The sequence below is a fragment of the Acipenser ruthenus genome, chromosome 17, assembly GCF_902713425.1.
Source record: "Acipenser ruthenus chromosome 17, fAciRut3.2 maternal haplotype, whole genome shotgun sequence".
Classification (NCBI taxonomy): Eukaryota; Metazoa; Chordata; class Actinopteri; order Acipenseriformes; family Acipenseridae; genus Acipenser; species Acipenser ruthenus.
This window is the reverse complement of record NC_081205.1, coordinates 711,628-737,530: the sequence shown is the minus strand read 5'-3', so window position 1 is coordinate 737,530 and position 25,903 is coordinate 711,628. Positions and strand designations below refer to the sequence as shown.

Below are 25,903 nucleotides of genomic sequence, written 5' to 3'. Positions count from 1 at the left end.
TGCCTAATGATCCAGCTATCTGAGAATCCTCTCCTTCCAATCTCTCTCCCATTGATTCCCTGCATTTCTGCTCTGCATTTCTCTTCGCGGTGGGGTGGAGTGGAGTCACACAGCGGAGGGTGGGAAAGAGATTCCGATAATGCTACACATTAAAAGTCTTAGAGTATAGATTTACCAATTATAAAACAGCACAGATTAGATTAGAGGGGGTGGGGACAAAGTGTATCTGGGACTGAAGCAGGAGAGTAGGTCACACGGCTAGGAGAATTCACTGCATGACGCAAATGATGCTTTTAAGAAGTTAAGACGTTGCAGCTCCATTTTACACTCAAGGCGACTGGCAGGTCAGTGCACATCAGATCCTCGGAGTGGCTGAAAACCAGCCAAGACACAATTACTTTGTTTACGTGCAGAATCTAATCTGATTCAGGACTGAAAGTGTTCATTTGTAAAACGTACCTGCATCTCCCAACAGAGCAGAGGGCAATGGGATCTCCCACCACAGCCACCAGGGACTGGGACCTTGTGATCGCCGTGTTCAACAGCTTGTAGTTGGACAGGAAGCCATAGTCCAGGTCCTCCGTGGAGTCCTCGACCATCTGCTCCTTCCTCTTTATCGCCGTCTGCTTGTGTTTGCAGGTGTGCCTCGTCCTCACCGTGCTAAGGAACAGCACTCGGAACTGCTTTCCTGAAAAATGATACATTAAACCACCCATGTCAATCAAGGCAACGGTGCGAATAGACGTGAAGAGCTGGCGCTGTAACCACGATATACCGACGCTAGGATTTCAAGAGTTCAAAAGTCTCTTCAGAGGTAATGGGAATTTCTAACTTTTAAGGTCTTAAATCATATAGAACAAAGCAGTTGACATACATATTTTTAGGGATTTTAAAAAAGTTGTAGCTACTCAAAATCGGTACTTTCAAAGCCACCCACCCTGAACATTCAACACTCGTTCAACGCTGACATCGGACATTCTCTTCTTGCGCAGTTCTGCCCGAATCCGGAACACCTGGTCTGCGTACGGAGTGACCACGCCAATGCTCCCCTCATCCAGTTTACCCCATGCGACCGGCCACTTCTTCCGCAGCTCCTCCACTCTCTCCACTATCTCAAACACCTGCAGCACGGAAGAGACAGTGCACAGCGTTATACAACACATACTCAGAAGACCCAAAGAAACTTTACATTCACACAATCCATAAGCTGTTAAAACAGAAACGAGAAATGTTTCTATCCAATATACTAAAGTTCTTGACAAACTACAGATTAAGAACTCATTTATATGTAAAAATAAAATAATAAAAATCACCTTTTTATAACAATACAATTGAACCAAAAATATAATTGGTTATTTATTTATGTTAATTACTATTTATTTCTTAGCAGACACCCTTATCCAGGGCGACTTACAATTGTTACAAGATATCACATTATTTTTTACATACAATTACCCATTTATACAGTTGGGTTTTTACTGGAGCAATCTAGGTAAAGTACCTTGCTCAAGGGTACAGCAGCAGTATCCCCTAGCAGGGATTGAACCCACGACCCTCCGGTCAAGAGTCCAGAGCCCTAACCACTACTCCACACTGCTGCCCTAATACATGAACAAATTAATAAATGAACAGATGAATAAAGTACCCCTAGAAGAACACTACAGGAGCTAATAATATAAATAAATAAATAAATCACATCAGCAGGAGAACAGAAGTTGCATCAAGGCCCATTTTTCTGCAGCAGCCACTGCACCCTTAACATTTACCGCAACCCAAGCTAATTTCTATGACGGCTTTTAAATAATTAATTTAAATCTGCTGAGGGGCACTCAGTTCTGCAGTAGAACAGTGTCCTGGCAATGACCAGAAACAGACAGCAGTAATTTCACATCATGAAAAACAGGACCGCTGCTCATTAAAATAAATGTACTCTTAGTCATTGTTCTGCGTTCAGCCGATACATTTGGGTTACTTATCTGATGCACGATCATATCCCAGTTAATCTGGTCCAGACTATTCACTGTAACTAAATGCTGATCGGTCAACACAAGACCTTCTCCAAGGCACTGGATAATCAAGTACAAGACTAGATCGTAAAATTGGGTATATTTACCTGTAACACTGAGCCTAGGCTAGCCAACAACAAACCTATTCGTTTTTACACACTATTGAAATGCATATTATACCTGTTTAATCTGTAGTAGTCTTGCCTGTATGTACTGCAGTATAAAATGCACAACAGCCTCTTTTATTTATTTTTTATTATTACTGCAAATGGCAAGTTACATGAATACTACCAGCCATCACTGCTCGGGAACGACTTATCATCATGAAGTCATTCCTGTGCCTCTAGCTTGCCTGGGGCTGGTAATAACTCACCTTTTAGTCAGTAATGACTTTTATGGTGTCTGCTCTGATAATATTGTGGGACCTTTCCTGACCTCCCCTTGCCTTTATGAAACAGTGACAGATACACTGATGAAAAATCCAATGGCTTTCTCAGCATCGCCTCACTGCTATAGCAATGGCCATTTACTGGATTACAAGTTTGAAATCGGCTCCCGTTTCACGCTTCATCAACTAAAGAGTCTGTCTATCTGGGAGGCCTCGATCCAAACAATTCCAGCAGCAGGTCCAAACGACTACTTACATTACTGCCTTCAAAGACAAGGTCACTTAACAAGCAATGCCCCTTCAACAAGTTCATTTCTGTACAATTGCACAAACAGGCACAGAAATGTGTGTGCCGGGAGCGAGCCCATATGCAAGCAGCTTTAATTGGGTCTTTTAATACTGAATCCTGGCACGCACGATAATTGCAGTCACTGAATACCATGCTGTTACATAGTAATGCACATGCTTAAACAACTTAAGTCTCCCACGTCCTACTTCTGCACTCATCTTCAGCCATGTGCATGACAAGATACAGGTTAGGGTGACAAAGTTTAAAAAAAAAAAAAAATTAAAATTAAAAAGGGACTTTTTGGGGGTTCATGAGTTACATAGACTAATAAAACTATTTGCTAGTGAGTAAGTTTGTATATTTTGTTGTGTAATATTTTTAGGATAGCTGTACATTGCAGAGTCACACATTTTTGCCCAAGTCGTTCTTGAAAGCAGGACCTAGTTCCAGTAACCGTATCCGGGCAAAACAAAAGGAGCCTGTAAAAAGGAAGCGCACACAGTGTGTGTGGGGGGCGTTTTGCGTTACCTCAGCGTTGTTGTAGTAGGCAGTGCTGTTTTTCTCCTGCACATCCTCTCCTCTAGCTGTGAAGAATGTCAGCGGGTAGAAGTCTTTGTGTGCAGGCTGTTTACCACTGGCCATCAACTTCCCATCGTAGAACAGTTCAGACGTGTAACTAGAACAGGAACACAAAATGTAGTTGAGATTTCAAGTGTTTGACCGAGGAGCGTCTGGCCCAGTTATTTCCCACGATCCCACAACTTCATGACTCCCACATCCAGTGCCAAGCCTTCAACCCCAGTATGAATTGAACTTGCTGGTTACTGTACATGATTGTAAGTCTTCTACACAAGATTTAAAATAAAACTAATACAAATAATAATCTTGCTACAGTAAATCTACAGCTGTATACCTGTTAATTCGGTACAACACATGAGAAGCCTGTCATTTACTGGTCTTGGAAACCAATGTGAACTAAACAATCAGTTAGTTACTATCCATAATTAAATCTTTGCTACCAAAAGTAAAAAGTGGTGGTTATGACAGCAAACTTCAATAAAACCTCCGGGCAAGTGCTCTGTCTAGGGGACAATAAAGACATTCGAAATCACCAGCAACACCAGGTATAATAAATCAGTGACCAATCTCTCGAGGCTGGACAAATGTTGAACAAACTCTAAAAAGCATTTGTGAAGTAAAAAAACAAAGCAATGTGAAGGTATGGTATGATCTAGCCCGCCCGCCCGCCCCCCCCCCCCCCAAAAAAAAAGCACGTCCCTACGTTATATTGCTTGTATGCAGTATGTCCCCTGCACCCACAGGCCTACAGAATACATTCTATATCATGGAACAGAACTGCAGAAAGAAGCAGTTGTTAAAATGAAGGACAAGTTCAAATCATGCTGTACTTAAAAGGCTACATTTTGTTAATAGTGGATTCCCAGTGGAGAAGCCAATTCATCTGAAGAGTGTTGATATTTAATGATGCAAGTTGGGTGGCCTAGATACAATATGCTGGGCTGCTGACAACAAACACAGTCCCTTCTGGTGGCAGAATGTGGCACACCAACTTTGATGCAGCACACAGCTACAAAATGGTACACATAACCAAAACCTGATCACCTCGGATTTCAGAATAAATAAAAACTTCAATATACACAGATTTGAGTTGAGTGGGGGAGCGATACTGGGTTATCAAGGTAGAGATTAGCTGAAACCTCAGTCAAGTTCTCCTTTAAGACAGTAGGGCCAGATTGCTGTGGCATGTAAAAGCCACTGCACTGTTTGTATTACAAGCTTCTGCCAGCCTCATGGCTAAGGTACTGAAAAATGTCAACCCCTTTATTATCTCAGCTCTTTTAACTAAATTACAGCTGTGAATTACAAATCACGCAAAAACGCATCCTCTAAAATAAGATTTATTTTAAACCAGAGTGGCTCATTTTAAGAGATAAATGACCAGCCGCAGCTCGCTTGCGCACACTGAACAGTTCGGAAATTCAAGCGCTGCACACTGCTAAGAGCGATCCAATTGTATTTCGTGGGGCAAGTGCTTAGGGGCTCGTTTCTGTATCCCCCCGGGTTTCTCGCGTTAGTTGAACAAAAGTGTGACGTGAAAAAGTTCACACCTACTTGATGATAGCTTCATGGGAGCGATAATTCTCACACAGCAGTATTCTGCAGGGGTATTCGGCAGGGTAATGCTCGTACAGCCGGTCCAGCAACGACACATGAAGGTTCCTCTCTCTGGCGAATTCGCTGTACACAAAGGGACTAAGCTGGGGAAAGCAAAGAAAAAAAGGGGTTATGAACAAAACTACACAATTCTCTATGCACTGCTAATAAAAAAAGAATTTGAAACACCACCACTGAATGATGCTTTAAAAAAAAAAAAACGACTTCAGTGGGGAGGACTTTGATATTATTACCTGTGTTGTAAACCTATAAATCTGATGATAGACCAAATTAAGCTTAATGAAGCTAAATAAATGCATTACAAAATAAAAAAATAAGGGAGCCTTCAAACTTTGAATACTGCTGCAAATATTTTTTGTTTTTCTCTCAACAGAATCTGGTCCAGCAACGAGAATAATGACATCAACCAATCTAATGCTTCACACTGGCGTTACTAATGATCCAATCTCAGCTCCTCTCGACTGGCTGTGTCATTAACACAGTGCACTTCTGTTTTCATGCTGCTTTGTAATGTAAGAGGGAAGCAACACTGCCCGGGTTCCTATTGGCTCCCATCTGCTCTGAAGCAGAAGCTCCGCTACTAGGTGGCACTATTCCTAGCCTGGCAGGGTTCTTACTGCCTCCAGACTAACAGCCCCTCTCTGGGTAGTGGTGCGTATACAGGGACCGGACACAATATTAGAAACACCTCGAGTAACACTTTCAATAGGGTGTAGGGCCCCCAGGACGGTGCGCAAGATGATTGAAATGCTCTGGAGGACCACTCCTTATAACTGAGGAAATTTGTAGACAGGCTTCTGCAAAGCCTGCTCCCACAGTGCTATTTCAATCCAAACTGTGCGTCAGTATATGGAAATTTATAATACTCCTACTGGAAATATGCTTGATGTAGATATTCAACTTCACATGCAATTTCTTTTATGGGCTAATTTTGCTTACCTGCATGTGGTCTCCTGCTAACACGATCCTCGTGCTGTTACTGGCGAGCGCAAAAGGCATGATGGTCTCGCACTCCATGGCTTGAGCAGCTTCATCTAACAGAATGTGCGTAAAGATACCTTAGAAAGAAGAAAAGTAGCGAATATTAAAAATCACGTGCAGCCACTCAATAATTCATAGTTCTTTACAGACAGGAAGGCACCCATGCTTTGTGTTTTTATAACAGTATATACAATTAAAAAAAAAAATGTTAAATGCAAAATGCTGGTAACTGCTTAATTGTCTTCAGGGAAATCACATGAGCAAAACAACTTTACAGTGGTCTATGATTCCAAAAACAAGTGACCCATGTATTGTTTTGTTTCGAATATCATACAATGAAAGCATTGTATCTTACAATGCCGAAGAAGTCGACTCCACTGGTAAATTTAAAGCACTGTCTGGTTCTTCCAGAGGTATGAATGTAATATTCCTAGCATAAAGCAAGGCAGAGCATTAATGCTCTGTTTCCAAACTAGTCTGACCACTGGGTCCCAGTAACAGCTGGAGGGCATGTGCCCAAGCATGCCCGAGGCAGTCAGGTTACAGGACAGCTTTCTGCACCCAGATGAGCGGAAATCCCCCAGGACTGTTCTGAGCAATTACCAAGAATCAGTCAAATAAAGGTTATATAAAACATGTCAACACTATCAGGTTTTTTGGAGGCAAAAAAAAAAAAAGGGTCACAGCAATAGGAAGACAGAAGTTAGGTGGGAGTTTTGACGGTGGGAGCAAAGCTACAGGGTAGCCTGCAGGAATATAGATTTCATACAGCTATGGAAATGGCAAATAGCAAAGGAACCTCCGGATAGAACACAGCAAGATAGTTAATGTTGCTACATTATCTTGGATTGAGCTTCATCATATTCTTGTTCAGTTTTTGTTTCCCTATATCCCTAGGTGTGTTTGCTTCCTATGCTTCTGAAAAGCATGGGTCTGTATTGTTTTGGCAGCTGGAATTTGTCAGCAAAATGTTTTACAGTTGTAGTGTTAAGGGCTTGCAGCCCCAGGACACGCACTGTCGTGCTGGAAGGAGAAGAACTTGACCGAGGAATGACAGTGAGCATCTGCAGGCCTGAGGAACTGGATTGAGAGTCTCCAGGGTACCTGTTGCTCATTGGTTTAGCTCCAGAGCGGCGCTACAATCATTAACAGTTAAAGCAGCAGCAGCAGCAGCCACCAACTCATATGAGTTGCCACAAGTGGGAAATGGAAACCAATTTTACAAATGCAGCACTAATTGCTTTTCTGAACACACTCATGCGAGGGCAATAGCAATTTGGAAATCAAGGATTTGAGTAGCCCAAAACCCCTCCAAATACACCCTGGTGAAAACCAGCAAATGCGTTTTACAAAATAATTCAAACTAAAGAATGCATTTTACACTCTGCGACTGGTAATTTAACTGTCTTCACAGGGCCAGTGTAATCTGCAACGCGGCAGGATTATGCCCGTTACTGAAAAGCTACAAATCAGGTTTGTGACAAAAACATTACTAGAGAATTAAAGAAATCCACAACAAGCATCTAATTGCCTACATACGGGTCTGTCGATATCTTTCTCATTTATAAGAACATTAAAATAATTGCCAGTCTTCACATGTTCCCGTGGAGAATGTTCTCCGTTGCCAATACTTTTTTTCATAGCCTACCAAAAGACAGCAATTTGACAATGAATTAAAAACGATGCAGGACAGACTGCAAGCCACATTTCCAGAGTAATTTGCTCCATGGGATGATAATTATAAAACATCAGCAATAAAAGAAAGTAATCTGAAGCTAAATAATTACGCTGCTACAAAATAATTGAGGCAGTGTCTTGTTTAATCAATTAGCTATTTCAAAAGCTTGTAACCAAGCCCTCGACACCTGTGGTTATACAATTACTGTAAATACTTTAAATTGAAGCTTAAGTCCCTCTGCAGAATTAATCCCAACAGAGGATTAAAAAGTGCACCCTGTAACACATTTAATCAGACTAATAACACAGTAATAAAACAGTGATTTACTAGAATAATTATAGGCTGATTAGTCACTTCCAATCTCTTCGTGCTAAAACTGCACTTCATTTCAAAAACAACATTCGGCAGCAGCACTTTTAAAGTTTATGGCTCACTGGAGACTTGTTGGGAAATACTTCAAGTGCAGGCTCCGTCTGCATTGCCCTCAGAGCACGACATCAAGTAACTAACCCTTTGCGGTCCATTGTCGGACTGGGTCCGACATTCCAATTATTCCTCACAGGTCCTTTGTCGGACTGGGTCCGACATCATTATAGCAACGCAATAAACGGGTGTCTAGTCGTTTTTTCTCCGGAAAAAGCTGAGAAAACCATTCAATTGCCGAGTGGGAGCGACAGGAGCAGAGACAAGTCGAAATTTTTTTTTTTTTTTTAAAAAAGGCGTATCTCATGAATAGTCATACATGGTATCTGGTATCAGATAACGGGGCGGGTCGTAAGTAAACAAGTTGGCTGACTGAATCAGCACACAGAAAACACGGACATTTGCAGAGCTTTTTTGAGATGTTATAGTAATAAAATAATGACTTGGATCGCATTATTGATGAGTTTGGTGATAAAACGAGTGATCCGGAGATGATCGATCGGTATGTACGACTATTATTATTATTATTATTTATTTCTTACATAGGTGAACGCTATAGCAAACGAAAGGGTGGGGCGGGGCTGGAGATGCCTAGTGAGTGCTTTGTTGATATGCAGGGCCATTTAAACCCGTTTGACTGTGGAAAAAAATACTTTTAAACAGCGCGTCTAAAATTAACTGCGCGTGTGAAAATTAATTATACCTGACGTGCCTGACGCGCAATTAATAAATGGACCGCAAAGGGTTAATGGCTTGTACGGAAATGAGCAAACCGGGGGAACGTTCTTAAGAATGGGTCTCTCGCAGACACAAGGTTAACAAGCTTCCTGCCTTGCAGCACTCACACTTCTCGCCCCATGAGTGCTAATAACGAAGGGAGCCGTGACACCCAAAGGAACTCTGTTGGGCGTCTTCACAACGCCATGTCGAGCTGCCTGGCGTTTCAGGTTCTGTGAGTCTGATATGTAGCACATGCAAAACTCTGGAGAGAGTGCGCTATTTTACAGTGGTCAGAGCCTCTGTATTAAAAGAACATAATATTTTGCTGCAGGAAAACAAACAGCGAATAGCGATGAGCAGCAGCAAGAGCCATTACACAGGTCTGCAGCCTGTTTAAAAACTGCTAAACTAATCTTATACACCAATATGCATTTCCATTTTTATTTATTTGTCAGTGCAGGACACTGAAACCAGGTAATCCTTCTGGGCCGCTGCTGTGAATAACTCAAACCAAGCTGCGCCAGTCTACGAATACGACTTCCCGTCTCCCAACCAATTCGATTTCGCTGCGTTCTCACAGGTGGAGGTAGACAGACACCCTTCCCCCGGCTTATGACCAAAGTGACAAAATCGACAGAATGTGTGATTGTACTCACCTGGCTCAAGATCAAGCTGACACAGATACTGAGAGGTGCTCAAAGTGACGACAACAACACGGTGTTTCACTATGTCTTCTTTCTGTGGCATCTGGAAAGCGTATTGCGTGCTTGATATTAAACAGTACTGCTGGACTGTGGGGTGGACTGTCTTCACCCATCGGTTTCTGAAATATACTCTAGAGAGAGAAAAAAAAGAAAGATACTAGAGGTTCAGGAATCAGCCTGTTAATCACGCTTAGCGTGTCAAAGGGCTGTGCTGGTGCGGAGGAACACCCATAAAATGTGTACAAGTACACGAGTGGTTCTTAATATGTAGCTGAAAGTAGAAATGGTAAATATGTTTATACACCAGGAGGGGTTATTTTCAAATCTTGTGATTTGATTTTTGAGCACATTTACCGACTTTTAAAAGGAGGCATAAATCTGTCCTCTTGTATTTCAGCTTGAAATACCTATATAGGGGTGTCTGTTCCCCCATTTTCCCTTGTGGAGAAAAACAAAGAGTTATCATCATTCAAAGTTAACAATATTGTCCTTTATGAGCACAGCGAAATGACTGTTGCCACCGTTCTCCCCTGGTACGGGAAGATTCTCATCGCAGTTGATATTTAGCCAATTTTGTCATCCGTGTTATAAATAAAGGGCATCCAGAATCACAGTGTTCAGTCAGCTATGAACAGATCAATCACAGCAGGGCTATAAATACCCTGGCCACTTAACCGGGTCCACTCCCAGTGACATTTCCCTTCAGTAGGAAGGGAATACCGATGGCACCAATTGACCTAAAACACAGCGACTGTCTGCTCACAAACAGGGGCGGTTTTAAAAGCCTTGCAGCTCTGCACATGATTTTGTTTGAAGATAAAGAAAAAAATAGTCAAACCTCCATACCTAAGAGGTCTGGCGTGCGGATTGCCAGCTTCTACATGTGGATGAAGGTAATCCTTTATGTACAGGTCAGCAGCACTGTTTGAATGGGTGCAAATAAGAACTCTGGAGAAAAACAAACAGATATCAAATCTGATTACATGCAAGTGCACATGTTTAAAAAAACAAAAAAAACAAATGTGCATCAAATATGCATTACAGGTTTTTTTTTTTTTTAAACTAAAAAGCATGCCACTCAATTATTCACACTGCCAAGAAACAGGGTACATATGAAAAATTAATGCATCATATATTGCATTCTGTCATCCGCACACTGGGCCTCCTATACATTACAATATTACTCTGCACGCAAAGTGAACGGTTTGACTCATGCCATCTTCTCAGTAAATGCACTTTGGATTGGGTCTACCCGGTTTGTTGCAACTTGTAATCATTGCAACAGTAACGTATCATATAGTGTGTATAGGTTAGCTGCGATAACAGGTGAAATTTGCATACTACAGCTAGCCTTATGAAAAGAAAGAATTGCACTGCCATGTACCTCCCACTACAGGGATGGAAATGAGACTTCTAATGCACAGCACTCACCCATTCCAGGTTTTACAATGAGCTTGATTAACCACAGTGTACAGATAACAAACTCAGGTGTCTTATTAAACTCGCAGTAAAACCAGGAATGGATCAAATGCTATGCAACAGGAGACTTATTTCTATCCCTGCACAACCATGGTCAATCTTACTGGTATGATCACAATTTGCAAAGCCCATCCAAAAAAAAAAAAAAAAAAGAGAGAGCAAGTAAGGAATACAGCTATGGCCAAAAGTTTTGCATCACCCTATATAATTAACTCATTTTGCATCATAAAAAGTCGACAGAAACCTGCTGAATAATGTTGTTAACATACTGAATTACATACCGCTTTGTAGTTTTCCATATACTTAAATAAAACACTGACAAACTGAAAAATGTGACATTTCGATATCCAACATGAAATACGGTACTACTATTATGGCTTCTGGTACACTTTCGCAATATTATTTTGAATTTTAGTCTCTCTCAGTCCTAAAATTCTAGGCGATGTAAAAGTTTTGGCCCCAGCTGTAGCTGGCCAGGCAGCTCACTTGGAGTCCTGCTGCTTGAGAATATGCTTGACTGCCTGAGCCAGAGCGAACGTCTTCCCCGTGCCGTAGGGCCCGATGATGAGCACGGGCGGCAGCTGGAAGTGGAGGGGGGTGGTGATGGCCAGGATGGCCTCCTTCTGCTTCGCATTGAGACGGGGGTCCAGCTGCTCATCCCACTGCCTGCTCAACACAGGGGAGAAACAAAGTAAGCATCAGCCTGCAATGCATCATACCCCACCCCTCCCCTCATTACAGCTAGAAACCATCACCAGCCAAACCACATAAAAAAAATTAAAAAAAATCACTTGTATTAGCAGAAACAAATGTTAGGTTTGTTTATGAAAGATGTTGGGTGGCTCAGTGGGTAACACACTTTTTAACTGCTTTTCCCTAACATATATAACACTTGTACAGAACATATAATACTTCAATATTGCGAAAAATGTAAACACTTAAATTAGCAACCATACGTAACGTTAGTTTCAGAATGTGGCCAAGATCATGCGATACAATCCTGACTAATACATTACTGCAAAAATGCGGAGATAAACTTTTGCATTCCGTAAGTGACAAAGCAAATTTACCAGAGTGTAACAGCGCAACGACTTGGTTTTGTTTTCAGGAAATCTGGTAAATTGTCCCTTAGGTTACATTAGTACCCTCAAGTGTGCAAAACTGCCCTTCCTACTGAAATAACCTACAGGCAACATCTGTGCCCCTTAAGGCAATGGCTAACAGATCCTGCCATCGAATGCGTTCACTCAGGGATGTTTCATAACCAGAAATACTTGTGCTTGCTGGGGCATGATAATGGCACGTTTTGGGGACGGAGCATTCAAAAAATCTGAAGGAAATGCCCATTTACAAAAAAATGAATAAGCTTCCACATATTATATATAATTTCTATTTGACTATATTTGAAATGAGCATGAGATAAAAGCACCATTGAGCACACGCACAGAGCAGAATCTGACACTGCACCCAGCTCTTCACAAGTGAATACAAAATGCTGCGAAGGGCATTGTTTTAAAATCGGGACCTGCCATACCTGTTGGGGCTCCAGGGGATGGTGGGCGTCAAGCTGGCATTTGGAAACATAATGCTGTTGTCCTTGATCCTGTCCAGCGCATAATGCATTTCACAGAGAGGAACGCGGTTCAGCTGGAACTGAAGCTCCACCTGCAGGACAGAGCAGACATTGACCACCTGCAGAGAAAGCACGCTAAACACACCGCCTCTTCTCAGGCACGTTTACATTGTACACTTTGACAAAGAAGTCTGATCTGACTTCATTTAGTATTGAATTCTTTTTTTAAGACACACACAAATGATGCACACCCTTAAGATTACATTTAAAGTTACATACAGGATCTCTAAAATAATAAAGCTGGTTATTGTGGACATGGCTTAAATAAATAAATAAATAATTGGCACGCGCTTAGTTAATTATTGCTCTTCAATATTTTGCCCCCAGGAAAAAATACTTAAATCATTAAATGGTACTTTGTCATCACCAAATAAAAGAAAAACAAAGTGTAGTTTCTTAAGGGATTTATTGTATTTATTTTTTAAACATACTTTGAATTTCAGGTAATCCCATTTGCCTGTGAGCATGCCATTTCCTTTTATTGGCCATCATATGCCTGTGCTGTGGAAACTGTTCCTCAATGTTATAAAAGAGTTTGGGAAAACCAAGTCCTCAATTCAATTAAAATCTCTTAATAAAAGACTGTCCGCTCAGAAGCCATCATGCAGCTAACGCACTGCTGCCTCTACTGAAAAACAGAACCAAGCGCGAGGAGTCCAGAACAGCAGCCGTAGTGCTTGGTAATTGGAAGAGGCCACTTGTGCCATTCAATTAAAAAGAAACAGCAACCGAGCCAGAATAACCAGACCAAGCTCAGATCTTATTGAATTATTTTAAAAGCCGTTATCCACGAGCCTTCTGCCTGCTTGTAACCTTTCAAAACTTGAAAAATCAATACCACAAAATGCAGTTCTTTAAGGTCACGCCCCCCCCCCCCCCCCCCCGTTCCCATATACCAAATAGCCTTTATTTAGATATCAATTCAATTTGCACTGCCGGCAGAAACACAACTTAGAAAATGCATTTCATGCAGGAAATTAGAAATCCCTCACCATTTTCTAATTTGCGTTTCAGCAGTTATCTAGTAATTACTGTAAGGCCATCAAGTGTAAAAATGAGAGTTTTCGTATCTTTCCACCTCTGGCACTTTGTGTTCATCAAACTTTAATATTTTATATCAGCGATTTGTTATTGTTAATTTGTTTTTCTACATCAAGCAAGTTTCATATTTACCCCAAATAAAAGTAAAAAATTACCCAGATACGGTCCACAAGATGCAATGTTATTTTAAGCACATCCTTTTCACATATTCATCTCATGAAAAGGGCTGTCTAAATACACTTCAGTAGATGACAAGAGACGGAAATGAGACTCACATTGCACAGCAGTTTCACCTACTCCAGGTTTTACTACAAGCTTGATTAGCCACAGCGTATAATCAACAACCTCAAGTGCGTCTTATTAAAGTCATAGTAAACCCCGGTATGGGTCCAAATCCTGTGCAATGGGAGTCTTATTTCTATCCCTGGACAAGGTGGTTCCAAGCAGGTACTGCCTACTGAACGCTCCACACAGACACAGACGGGTGTTTTAAACAAGGACCCCGAGCACAGCTCTGCAGAGTCATCTCGTTACCTGCAGCTCCCGGTCCGGACGCAGCTTCAGCTCCTCACAGCAGTCCTTACACACTCGGAGGAAGATGAAGTCCTTTGTTTTGTCCTCAATCGCAGCTTCATAAACCTTCTCTTTGGTTCCTGGCGCCTGTGACGACTTTTCTTTAGTGAGCGGCAGTAACAAAACAGAGTTGACTTTGGTCATTACCAATCGGCCAGCCAAAGTATCTTCAGAAAGCGTCTCCGTGAGCTTGAAGCGACCAAACAGCTGTCCATTCTGGGCGTACTTGGCTCCTCCTGAGACACCCGTCAGCATGAAGCTTGACACAAGCTGCAAATTCACCTTAATGTTGAACCTGCAGGGAAAACAAAAAGATAAAATCGGTTAGTGTTTTTATAAAACATCGTGAAGCGCATAATAGAAGGGAACCACCACCTTTGCACTATAAAGGGGCCGGACAGTTCGGATTAAAGCAGGTACTGGAACTGAAAGGTCAGCTCCTTAAAGGGGTGGGTGGACTGTACTAAAGCAAACATATTGAACGCCACATTAATAATGTGGGAAACTGCCTTAATATAAATCATGATATCCAAGAGTTATTATATATTTATACATGGATACTAGATTTAAAACATTAAAGTTTATTTTTGGTTTATGTACTAAATCAGTCTGGTATTATAAGTCAGACTGCCTCAAATGTGTTTTAATTTAAAAAAAAAAAAAGCTGCAGGTGCTGAATTAGCAGAGAAAAAAATAAATAATAATTTCTTGCTAATGCAAAATTTCAAGCCTTCCCAACTCCCTGGTGCCCCATTATGACATGCATTATTGAAATCTTCAAAAAAAACGCCATGCCAATCCATGAAACATAACACACACAGATAAGGAGGAAGAACCAAATGTACCATCTAGTGGCAAACCAAGAAACTGCTCATTCAAAGGAGATGTCACAACATACCCATTTCTCCCAACGACCCCAGATCTCTGTCATCATTTCATACAGACAACACAAGGGTAATATAAAACACCCTGATCAAAATGTTCTGGTGACTTTGACCTAGTCTTCCCAGTAATTATAGGGGTCTAATTCAATTCCCTAAAACTATATTATGGACCTCTGACCACCACTGTCCCGGCAGTGCTTTCGAACACATTAAAACAGGATCTTTTAACCTCTAAATCAAGAGACAGTTTGGAGCCCAGCGAGCCAGCCATGGCTTAAGCAGCACCCGCTGGGCAGCCCTGTTTAGCGTGTTGCGCAGAACAGCAGCTTACTTGCTGACTTCCTTGTACTGCGCAATCTCCTCGATGTAGAGCAGGTCGTGCAGGCGGGCTTGGTAGTTCTCCTTGGTCAGGCTCTTATCCAGCACAGACTGGGTGAAGAGCTGGTCAGCAGACAGAGGGATCTGGTATCTGCTCAGGAGGCTGCGCTCCAGGTCAGCAGTTTCATTGGGCTCAAACTCCACGATAGTCTTGCAGGAAGAATCCCAGCGTTTCGCAGTGATGAGCAGCTGCTGCCTTGCTTGCATCAAATGTTCAAGATCTAAAATAAATACAAAAAAAAAAGGATGTCAATACTTTAACTATTTGCTTTGATACTTTAGTACACAGCTTTGACTGAGGATCATAAAACACACCTTAATTCTTGTTAAGTTCAATTAGGTAGCAGTCACCAAATGTACACTTGGACAAAAAAAGTAAATGTTTCGAGTTTACAGTAGACTAGCAAGGTGTTTATGTTGTCCCTGTGGACAAAAAAGACCCCTTGCTGCTTCCGATTATAATTGCATAAGATCTAACATGTCTAACAGCCTTTCTAGTCACTAATCTTGCTGTCAGTTAGATCACCCCTGCCTCCCAAAACGTCACTGCAGAAGATGCAGAACTTAAGTTGTTCCAAAAAATCAAGTTAAATCAGCTGGAGCAGGAGCTTTTTGCTGTTGTGCTCTTCATTTGTGGAACTCTATTCCACTTGACATTAGGGAGATGGAAGCATTGGATTCTTTTAAGTCTACACTGAAAGCATAATTATTTTAATGTGCTTTTATATAACTGAATTGTGTTGTACATACGACCTCTCTGGTTTTGTTTTTCACTTTGTACAGCACTCTGGTATGGCATGGCGTGACAGGAGGGTGCTATATAAACATTTGTATTGTACATTCTGATGAACGATCTCACCTTCTATTGAAGCAGCATCAACCATAACTCTCTGCATCAGCACAGGCTCGAAGCCAAAGTCAAAGACTATAGTCTGCCGGAAGGTCCCGAAGATCTCTGTGCTAAACCGGACGACTACTTCATAAACACAATGGTCCAGTCCATTCTGCGCAATGTTGCCTCCGACCCACTCCTGGCAGTTGTCTGGTACTTCCTGCACGATTTGGTTAGCACCATCTCCAGCAGAAACAGCACCGATGGAAAAATGGGGCCGGTGGGCATCGTACAGGAGAGCCATTCTGTACAGCATTCTTGCAGGCTTAAACAAAAACACAAGTGGAGATTTATATACTCACTTTACTAATTATATTCCACAATGAAGTGTTCTCACACCGTCAACTTCAGACGAAAGCAGATAAACTTCTAATCTCAGTGTGCTGATGAAGGCACAAGCCAAAAACGCTAGACTACTTGAGTTTTTACCTTAAATGTTTGAGTACTTAGAAGTTACAAATGACACAAGCCTCCAAAACATTTAAAATATTGCTCTGGGGAACTGTTTCAATAGAGTTCATTTATCAATGAATCTCTTTAGACCTGGTACAGAAGTATGTTTATTTATGTAGCTGTTACATACTAATGTGTAGTTCAAGTAGTTTCAGAACCCTGCAATAGAAAACCGATCTAGCAAATTTTAATTTCTAAGTTCTCTGCTTTAAAAATGTTTGACACCCCATATTGGAAAAGTAAAGCTTCATGTGCATCTAGTACTTGTATCAGAATTTACATTTAAAGTATGATCACATGGGCAGCTGTGTAGAGCGACGCCACTAAAGGTTCATTAGAATGTTAAAAAGCATGTTCCTACCTTACAGAAGAGTGAGAAGGTCCAGGACTGGGAGGATTTCTTGGTGGTGACTGTGACCGAAAGATCAGGACTGTGCTCCACACTCACCCCGTCCAAATAATCACTAAGCTTTAAGGTGGACAGTCAAAAATGCACATCTAGTAAGAATTCAGAAAAAGCACCTACTACCTTAAGTCGCTAAAAACAAAGTCTGGTTCTAGATGACAGATCCTTACTTTAGAACCTATTACCACTGGATTGTAATGACATTTAATCATAGCACTGCACCTTTTAAATGCAATCACAAACTTATTCAGGGTACAGTTGTGAACGAGTTTCATTCGCCTGGGTCATTATCTTCAGCAGGGATGGAAGTAAGACTCCTATTGCTAATCAAGCTCCAAGTAAAACCTGGCATTTTTGAAACTCCTATGCAATAGAAGTCTTATTTCCATCAATGTACAGTCTTATTGTTTTAGTCGCTACCACCGTTATCAGATAATGCTTGTGAAATTAAAGGATCTAGATTGCTGCAGGTTCATTCATCATATGCATTTCATTTATTGTATTTATTCTTCAATTAAATCTGCATACCACTTTCTCTGGTGATAAGGAGTTCATCCATTTCTCAATGAGGGCTTCCATGTAGCTCCCAGCGGACTGCGTGCTCTCTTGCTGCTGTTTCAAGCTTATGAGGCGGGAGGCGTATCTCTTCTGCCATTCCGTGAGCTCTTCCTGAGAATGTGCAGACGTACACTGAGCCCCGTATCTGCAAATGCCCTGTTCCAAATACCTGAGGCCAAGGCAGACAGCAATAGTGCATGAAAAACAATACCATGTAATGTAATAAAGGAAAAACAAAACTACAAATCTATAACTGCAGTCTGAATCACTCAACAAACCAGAAAACAAAACAGAAAGAAAATGAAATGAATGCATCTCAGGGCAACAGTGAATCATGCTGCTCTTCCACAGCAAACACATACAATGTGTCTTGCTATTTCATGACTATATAATCTGGTTAGTACTGTATATAACCGTACATTTCTATATGTGCTATGCTGTAGTGAATAAAGAGCCTTTCACAAAGTCAAAACAGCAAGGGAATAATAAAATGTGTTCGGACAAGACTACCTAGATCTAGATTTCATTGAGGTGGTTACCTTTTACAGAGCGTGTACTCCTCGCTGCTGGTGACTCCGCGTGGAGGAGGGCGAAACTGCCAGCCCTCCTGGACATCTTTCAGGACAAAATAAATCAATCAATGCAGTGTATAATAATGCAGGTTTCACACAGCTTTGTGTTTTGAAAGCAGGCAAAGCAACACACTTGCAGTTGTTCTCAGATCTTAAATAGTAAAAGAAACATTTTCAGTGTCTTTTAAAAGACTTCTAGACAAAACGTCTGTCATTGAATTTGAGTTTCTTTGTGTATTTCTCAATTAAGCACTATTGAGTGTTTAATGGTTTTCACACCTTGTAATCCGTGCCACTTGCTTTCAGGGTGTGGCTCAATTATCCAGACTGCTTACACCCACCATTAGTCCAGTTACTTGGTGTTGCACTGTATGGTAAACTGAGCCCTTTATTTTTTGTTTATTTATTTGGTCACTAAATGGTACTGATATGTCGGCAAGTGTACAGCTGTGCCTTTTAAAATGAAGATTATTATTAAGTTTCACAAGAAGCTACAAAGACAGATAACATGGAATCATTGAGGTACATTTCACAAACCTGTTAGCGTGACATTTAGTAGCTTATTTGTTTGCAGAGGAGAACGAAAACATCTGGCAATCAACATACCTTCCTCATTATCCTCCACATATCCCGAGGCCATTGTGCTGCTTGCTGTCTGCAGGAACAAACATGTTTTAATAATGTAGAGTGCTCATTTACATAAATACAAACAAACACTAGAACTAACACACAGCACGGGTACGATTCCTATGTGTAAACGGCTGAACTTTCTATGTCCCCCTCCGTTTTCAACTGATATCTGCTGAAGATAAATGAGGTGTAATCTCTTGTTCTCATGGATATCTTGCCTCAATTTCTGGAGAAATAAAGTGGTATTAAAATGATCCAGAGCAAGGGATTTAGCTGGGCGTCTATTCCCTCTGGGTAACAGATGGTACTGCATGTAACGCTGGTACAAACGTACTAACCCTGTATATACTTACTTCTATTTCAGACAGCAGCATTTTCAGCCTGGTCAGATCCTTCGTCACCATCCCATTCTGAAGAGACACAAACAAACACATTCCGCTCAGAATGATTACAAGCAGCCCCGGTACACAGGCTGCAAGACTCTGTTCTATAAGGAGTTTGAATCTGTTAGGAGTGGCTGCTCACTGCTATTAACTGTATAGCAATTGAGAAAAAAAATATGGCAATGTATATAAAAAAAAAAAAGTGGAGGTCAACAAATTATATTTACATAACAGGTTAAAAGTGTATCTCTTGAATTACATTTAATTTATTAAAATGCATGCTCCTTTGCCTGTAAAATACACACCTGTATTTGTACAAACCGGGGTACATATATTTAATGCAGTCACTGAACTTAAGTTTCTTTTAGTATTTCTATACATGTATCTGGAAGGAAAAAGGATTGACGAAAACAAGTTCATCAAAATGTTATTCACAGAACAGACACGGGGAAGCACTGTATATTAATAGGAACTGCAACGGCACAAGCTCTAGCACAGCGACTCTGCAAAGGAACGCGTCAATTCATTTGAAACCAGAATTCCCCAAAAGGAAAAAATAAATAAAATATCTGACTTTCAGTAGATTCTTTCATAAAAACAAAACATTCAGAGAATTCCGTGATGTCCGTGGTTGCCTCACAAACTTTCCATCAGTCTGTGACATAGCGAGAAGCAGAGTAAATCATAGACAATGGCACAGCAAGTGCTTCCAATTACAAATTACAGAAATGCAATGGGAAGCTTCCACCAATAATGCAATCAAGGGTTCTAAAATTCATTTTGTGCACAATCTAAAAATAAATCGATTGGCTTATTTCATACATCAATGCCCATTACAGATTCGTGTTCTCTTAAACCTCAGGAATTTTGCACTTAATTTTCTCTTTAAAAAAATCAATCAGCAAAATGTTTTTTTGTTAATCCCTAGGGATGCTTTTTAATAGCTGTTAAAGCCGAAGGCAATCGACTGGTGTCTAAATGGTTAGCTTTCAACTGAAGAATTTTAAAGCCTTCTTTGTATTGGGTTATAGATTTTCTATTAAACAACCAATACGTAAACTACACCTGTTTACAAATACTATCAGTAAATAAAAGTTTATAAAGCAGTAGTCAAAAGATCTGAAGGCATTTAATGTTGATCAAGTCATTTAAATATACCGTATAGGCATTCTATATATGTGAACACCTAACAGTTAAAGCCAGAAGGCAACGCATAGACTTCTAAAGCAAGGAAGGAAATAAGACTCCCATTGCATTCCTGGTTTTATTGAGTTACATAAGATACACCTGAGCTCATTACCTATACACACTGGGGCTAATCAAGCTGAAATGGGTGAAACTGCAATGCAATAGGAGTCTTATTTCCATCCCTGTAAAGTACAAAAAGACTTTTTCCAGGAATCTGACAGACTACTGGAACTTCAGTTTCACATATTCATATGACTAATATAATGCTTAAGAGTAAAGGAGGGGGTGGAATACCCACTCATGCTTACAATGCTGTTGGAAAACACCAAAAATATAATTACAAAAAAAAAAATGTATGTACTTTTGCATATAATTACACAAATAAAACAGCTATACAACTTACCAAAGGTTCCCCCAAAAGCGACCTAGACAAAATACTGGATACTTCTTGGAGACTTCCTTCCATGAGCATGCAGCGAAGCACTGCAGGGAGCAAGCCTTCCCCCCTGGCCAGCTCCTCTGCCAACACTAGGAAGGCAGGTAATCACAGAGAGGACATTAGATACAAACACCAGCTTTTGCAAAATCCAAGGTGGATGCAATTTCATTAATATCTTCATTTATTGTTCATGTAAGACACAGATCAAAGGCATCATATTGTATTACAGATAACAGGTATTTATTGACAGTAACAAAATAAAAAGCAACTTCAGACCAGCATAATGAAAATAGACAGCTGGACTACAGAATAAACTGTTTGATGCTCAGTGCTCTCAATTTAGGAAGAGTGCTCTTTAGAGTTGCTGCTGTGCTGTGTTTGCTGAACCTGATGTCCCTTTTATAAAACTGCACATGAAAGTTAAAAAGAGAAGCAGAGGTGCAGAACAGGTAAGATCTATGTACTTATTTCATTAGCAGCAAGTGTAATTCATTCATTCTATGGCAACAATTCTATCAAACTTATTAGTAGTGAAAAGGTCTAGACTTACCATGCTTACAATCTTCATCTGCTTGATCATAATTTTTCTGTTAAATAAAATATGTACATATAGTCAAATTACTCGACATCAACTACATTTTCAGCAAAGGGTTTGCAGAACTGGTGCTGTCTAGCTTGGCTGCTGTGCACGGCAAGAAAGCTGATCATCCGCAGCTGTGCAGTAGATGGCGTCTGCTTTCTGACCGCTCTACAGACCTTACGGTTATCTACTGCGATAAAGTACTATTAATAATTTGAGCAACTGCACGCTGGACCATTGGGAACGGCTGCAAATATAAAAGTGAAGTCATTTACACTTCAAGGCTGAGGTAGAGCTATAGACAATCGCATAGACAATAAGGTACCAGTAGATATCGAGCAGTAAAACCCATGGAAAAAGGCATTTTGTTGAAACAACTTAGCTTTTTATTAGTTTGCTTTTGAAATTACGCAAATATACTTAATTAAAAAAATTAGGCTTTCTTTTTTTTTTTTTTTAAGCACCACAAAAACATGTCCAGACTTACAAGTTGCAAAAGCGCTGCGATTCTGTAGAGCAGGATCCTGTTCCTGATGAAGTCACTGCCCTGCTGGGACACTGTGCTGGGGCTGGGGGGGCAGTGGCTGAGGGAGAGCAGTGCCTCCGTGCAGTGCTTCACCACCGCCTCGTACTCCTGCCTTCGCAACGATTCACATGCTTGTTCACATGACTTCTCTGGCCTCCTGTCTGCCATGACTTAGGGACAGAAATTCTTAGGAGGGGGGAAAAAAAGAAACAATTTTTATACTTGTATAATGGAACACCTCAATCACAAGTATTGGGTAAAATGGTCTTAATACAGGATTATTCTCTTCATGTGCGCCAAGAACAGCCTGAAGGATACCTCCATAGCAGACACAGTAGGCTTTCCACTTCAAGAAAAAAGTTTGCATATAAAAAAAAGACTTCTAAATAGATTATGGCTAAAGTACTGAAATGGACTGCTTCCTCTCTAGTTAACATTCAGCTCCACACCGGGTGGGTAAATATTTTGGTCTGGCTAATTAACTGTTAAGGTCTTCCAGCACACAGCCAAACTTCATAAAGCAACACTGGAAAATGATTGTTTTGGTTCCAATAGGACATTTAGCTCATCTGTACAGTACGCAGAATATAACCTAATAAAAATATCCAACAGGGTACAGTAGGCCCCAGTCACAACCCACTCCAGGTGAGGAAACAATGAAAAGTGCAACTCTCTGAACTAGGACAAAATCCCTCAAATCCATATTCATGAAATCTTCACAATTAAACCCTAATAAACAAAACAAATGTTTACTAAAAAAAAAAGTCAGCCTTCATTTAAGCACCACAATACTGCCCTTTCCTGTTCTCTCCAAACCAAAATCTGATTACATTCACTTTTATTTAGACTTTGAATAACACTTTTCTGAATTACATTCAATATATAATTCAGAAAGTAGCTGTAAATATGTCACATCAATTTGCTTTTGCTCAGCTAAAAACGCCTCTGTATACTTTCCTTTGCAAATTATTAGTTCAATTATCAATACAAAAAAAAAATGTGTCACAGAAAGCTAAACTGTAATGGGTGGAAGAGACTGTTGCCAGGAAACCCTTTTTAAATATCGTGATTACTGTTATTTATTTTTTACAACTACATTTTTCCTAAATGCCATTTCACTTTTTTGTCAAGCCACACCCAGACCAACTCTTTCAACAGCTTCATTCCTCTCAATTTAAACCCAACACAAGGACAAGTATCATTTTCATAGAACGGGGTTGTTTCTGCATTGCAACATGTGGTTTGTAAACAGCCAACTGTTTAAAAACAAGGCCTAGTGGTCAGTGCTGTACTATTTTTACAAAGTACAATGTTATAATTTTACAAGAAAGCGGCACAAGAGGGAACATTTACGTAAAGTACTATTGTGGTAAAGTTGCACTGACTGCAAACTAAAACGCAGTACGACTATACCAGTAGCGGTATTATAAAATGTCCCCGTTATCCACAGCATTCAAAGCTACTCTACCTCGGAGGTGATGTGTAGTGTATCCTTTTGAAACTTAAAAAAAAATAGAAGCGTAACTATCTGTCTAAGGCTACAAAATGCTTTACCAGGAACAATGGATTTACAGAGCTACTGGCCCAGTCCGAACTGCGTTTACTTGAACATCATGTTGTTGTAGGTTAACCATTTCGATGCCAATGTATGCGTTTAATTATTTATTTTCACCATTAAAGAACTGAATGCGAGCGTACCTAAAAAGGACATCGGGAGAGTGAGCATGTAAAAACATCATCATCATCATCATCAACATCGACTATCTTTGGAATCAGGGTCAGTTAATTATAGATACATGTGTGCACGTATATCTCGATATATCACTCATCTATAACAGCGTGACCTACGCGCTTTCTTTTGCAAACTAACTCTAGGACCGACAAAAAAAAAATGGTTTTTACCAAGTTTGGTCCTGTATTGACAACAAGCACTCTCGCTGTCTAGAAGTATGTGAGCATTTTCAGACCCAAACAATCCCGCTAGCATATACGACTACAAGGAGTTTAACCAGATCAAAGCGCACATTCATAAGCGAAGCAAAATATATCACATCGCAGCTATTCAGTGTTTAAATCTAGCGTGTTATTTGTAAACTGAGCGCTTCGGGTTGCTGATGTAAACAGCCCCGACCGCAAGTCAGGCAAGGGGCCTCCCGAGTAGACGCAGGCGAGCGCCGGTGCAGGCCTCCGCTTCACACTGGAGTTTATTTATTCCCAACATTATCGGCTGCAGCGGGGTCTCTCGGGCGCCCTACTGCATACCGTGCTTACTTTTTAAATTATTTACCCCGGGTTTCCGAAACGGAGCGGGTTCCCGCTAGCTTCCCGGGGGAGAAGCGCTGCAAAAACAGAGCTGAAAAATGGACAGTCTACACTTACCTAGCTTTACTTTCTACGCCATCTTGGATCCACTTGTCAGCCTCCCCCAAAGCATTGTGGGAAGAGAGTTATGAACTCCGCTCCCTGAAAGCTGCATGGTGATGTCTAGGCAATGGGCAGCTGGAAATGTGTTTGCATTTAGCTGTTTATTTTCCGTCTAACTAAACGTTACTTCCATGCAGTTACAGTCTCAACAATTTCAAATGGAAACAGAACGGTAATTCGTTTTTAAATAACAGCATCACATCTATTAATAACACACTCAGCACGCGTGTTATACTCCTCTGTTTAATAACATTCGTTCAATAAAGAGCATTAGAAAATCCGGTATAGTTTTGCAAACAAAATAATGTTGTTTTTTTTTTTTTTTTATGGAACACTTCTTGTATTGTTAACTGCACTGTTGTAGTGGTAAAGCGAAGACATGCTCGTGTGAGCTGCATCATTTGTGTAGCATCTGAGTACTCGTATTAGTATGTAGTTTCTCACGACGAGTCTACAAGGTGAATCTGACAAGTTTTATTTTCAGACTAATGTAAGTAACTCGCATTATAAACATCATTGTTTTTTTCCACTGTCGTTTGCAAATGTGCACATTAATGGTAATTAGAATTTTATTTAAAGTGTAGCACTTTCCATATATGATGTATAAAAAAAATACAGTATCATACAGCTATGTATCCACAAAGCCCTTGAGGTTGAATTGTACAGAGAATTAGTACTTCAGTAGTTTAGACCATTGCTACAACACAGGGAATGCGCAATGTAAGACTGGTGAAATGCAATCTTATAACAATATAGATGTACCTGCAGTAGGTGTTAGCCCTACTGTATTGCTGCTCTGAAAAACAGTCTACATATCCACAATTCTTTGCAGGTTGAAATCAGCAGAAATAACGCAAGTACTGGTGTGCACATACGATACAAACATAATTGAATAGTCCTAAAGATTGCATTTCCAGAATAAAAGCCTTACTGTAGGCCAAATTGTGCATTCATGGGACGCGAGGGAGGTTGCGATTGTAGGATTTGTTCCCTTCATAGCAGCGCACCCAGTTGGGTACTGTACATAGCATTGTGTTTATTGTGCATGTTATCACAGTCCATAACAGGGAACCCCAACTTTACTCAAGGGGACCAGCCTTGAAACATTTGCAAATACATTTGCTTTTCTTAAAAACGGTCTATCAGCTGCAGAACAGGTTGACTTGTGGATAAATTATAATTTGTGAAGGCAAGAATAACGTTAAAGCTGTTGATGTAACGACAGTGTTCCGCTTTTAAACAATCTTGTTAAAACATGCCAGCATTTGGAAAATGCTCATTCCCATACCATAATCAAGCACTGTCCCACGATCATGGTTTATTTGATAGTAAACGAGTATGTATTCCTTTGTGTCTGAAAACAGTTCATTTATATTTTCCTAAGGCAGTTTAGCATTGGATAAATCCAGAGCACTGAACAAAAGCACAACTTATGAATAATTGGAAGAGAAACATACAATACAGACATCTTGTTATGAA

At 40.5% G+C, this 25,903-nt stretch overlaps 1 protein-coding gene across 6 annotated transcripts in view; it reads right to left on the bottom strand.

Annotated features, from left to right (window-relative positions):
- The window catches only part of LOC117423484 (probable helicase with zinc finger domain), a 42,844-nt gene extending 18,373 nt beyond the window's left edge, over positions 1-24,471 (bottom strand). For 2 of the 6 annotated variants that reach the window (XM_058989690.1, XM_058989694.1), the window contains exons 1-21: positions 24,380-24,471; positions 21,962-22,186; positions 21,445-21,481; positions 20,859-20,983; positions 19,238-19,294; positions 18,792-18,909; positions 18,222-18,297; positions 17,653-17,851; positions 17,080-17,187; positions 16,233-16,530; positions 15,327-15,594; positions 14,073-14,406; positions 12,399-12,529; positions 11,351-11,533; positions 10,232-10,333; positions 9,338-9,516; positions 5,819-5,937; positions 4,817-4,962; positions 3,212-3,359; positions 938-1,121; positions 460-688 (exon numbers count right to left, since the gene is read on the bottom strand). In XM_058989690.1, the coding sequence (XP_058845673.1) occupies positions 460-688; positions 938-1,121; positions 3,212-3,359; positions 4,817-4,962; positions 5,819-5,937; positions 9,338-9,516; positions 10,232-10,333; positions 11,351-11,533; positions 12,399-12,529; positions 14,073-14,406; positions 15,327-15,594; positions 16,233-16,530; positions 17,080-17,187; positions 17,653-17,851; positions 18,222-18,297; positions 18,792-18,909; positions 19,238-19,294; positions 20,859-20,983; positions 21,445-21,481; positions 21,962-22,168 (3,248 nt within the window). In that variant the 5' untranslated portion in view covers positions 22,169-22,186; positions 24,380-24,471. The other 4 variants (XM_058989692.1, XM_058989693.1, XM_034039360.3 and 1 more) reach the window with 4 other exon arrangements.
- Between the last annotated feature and the right edge of the window lie 1,432 nt (positions 24,472-25,903).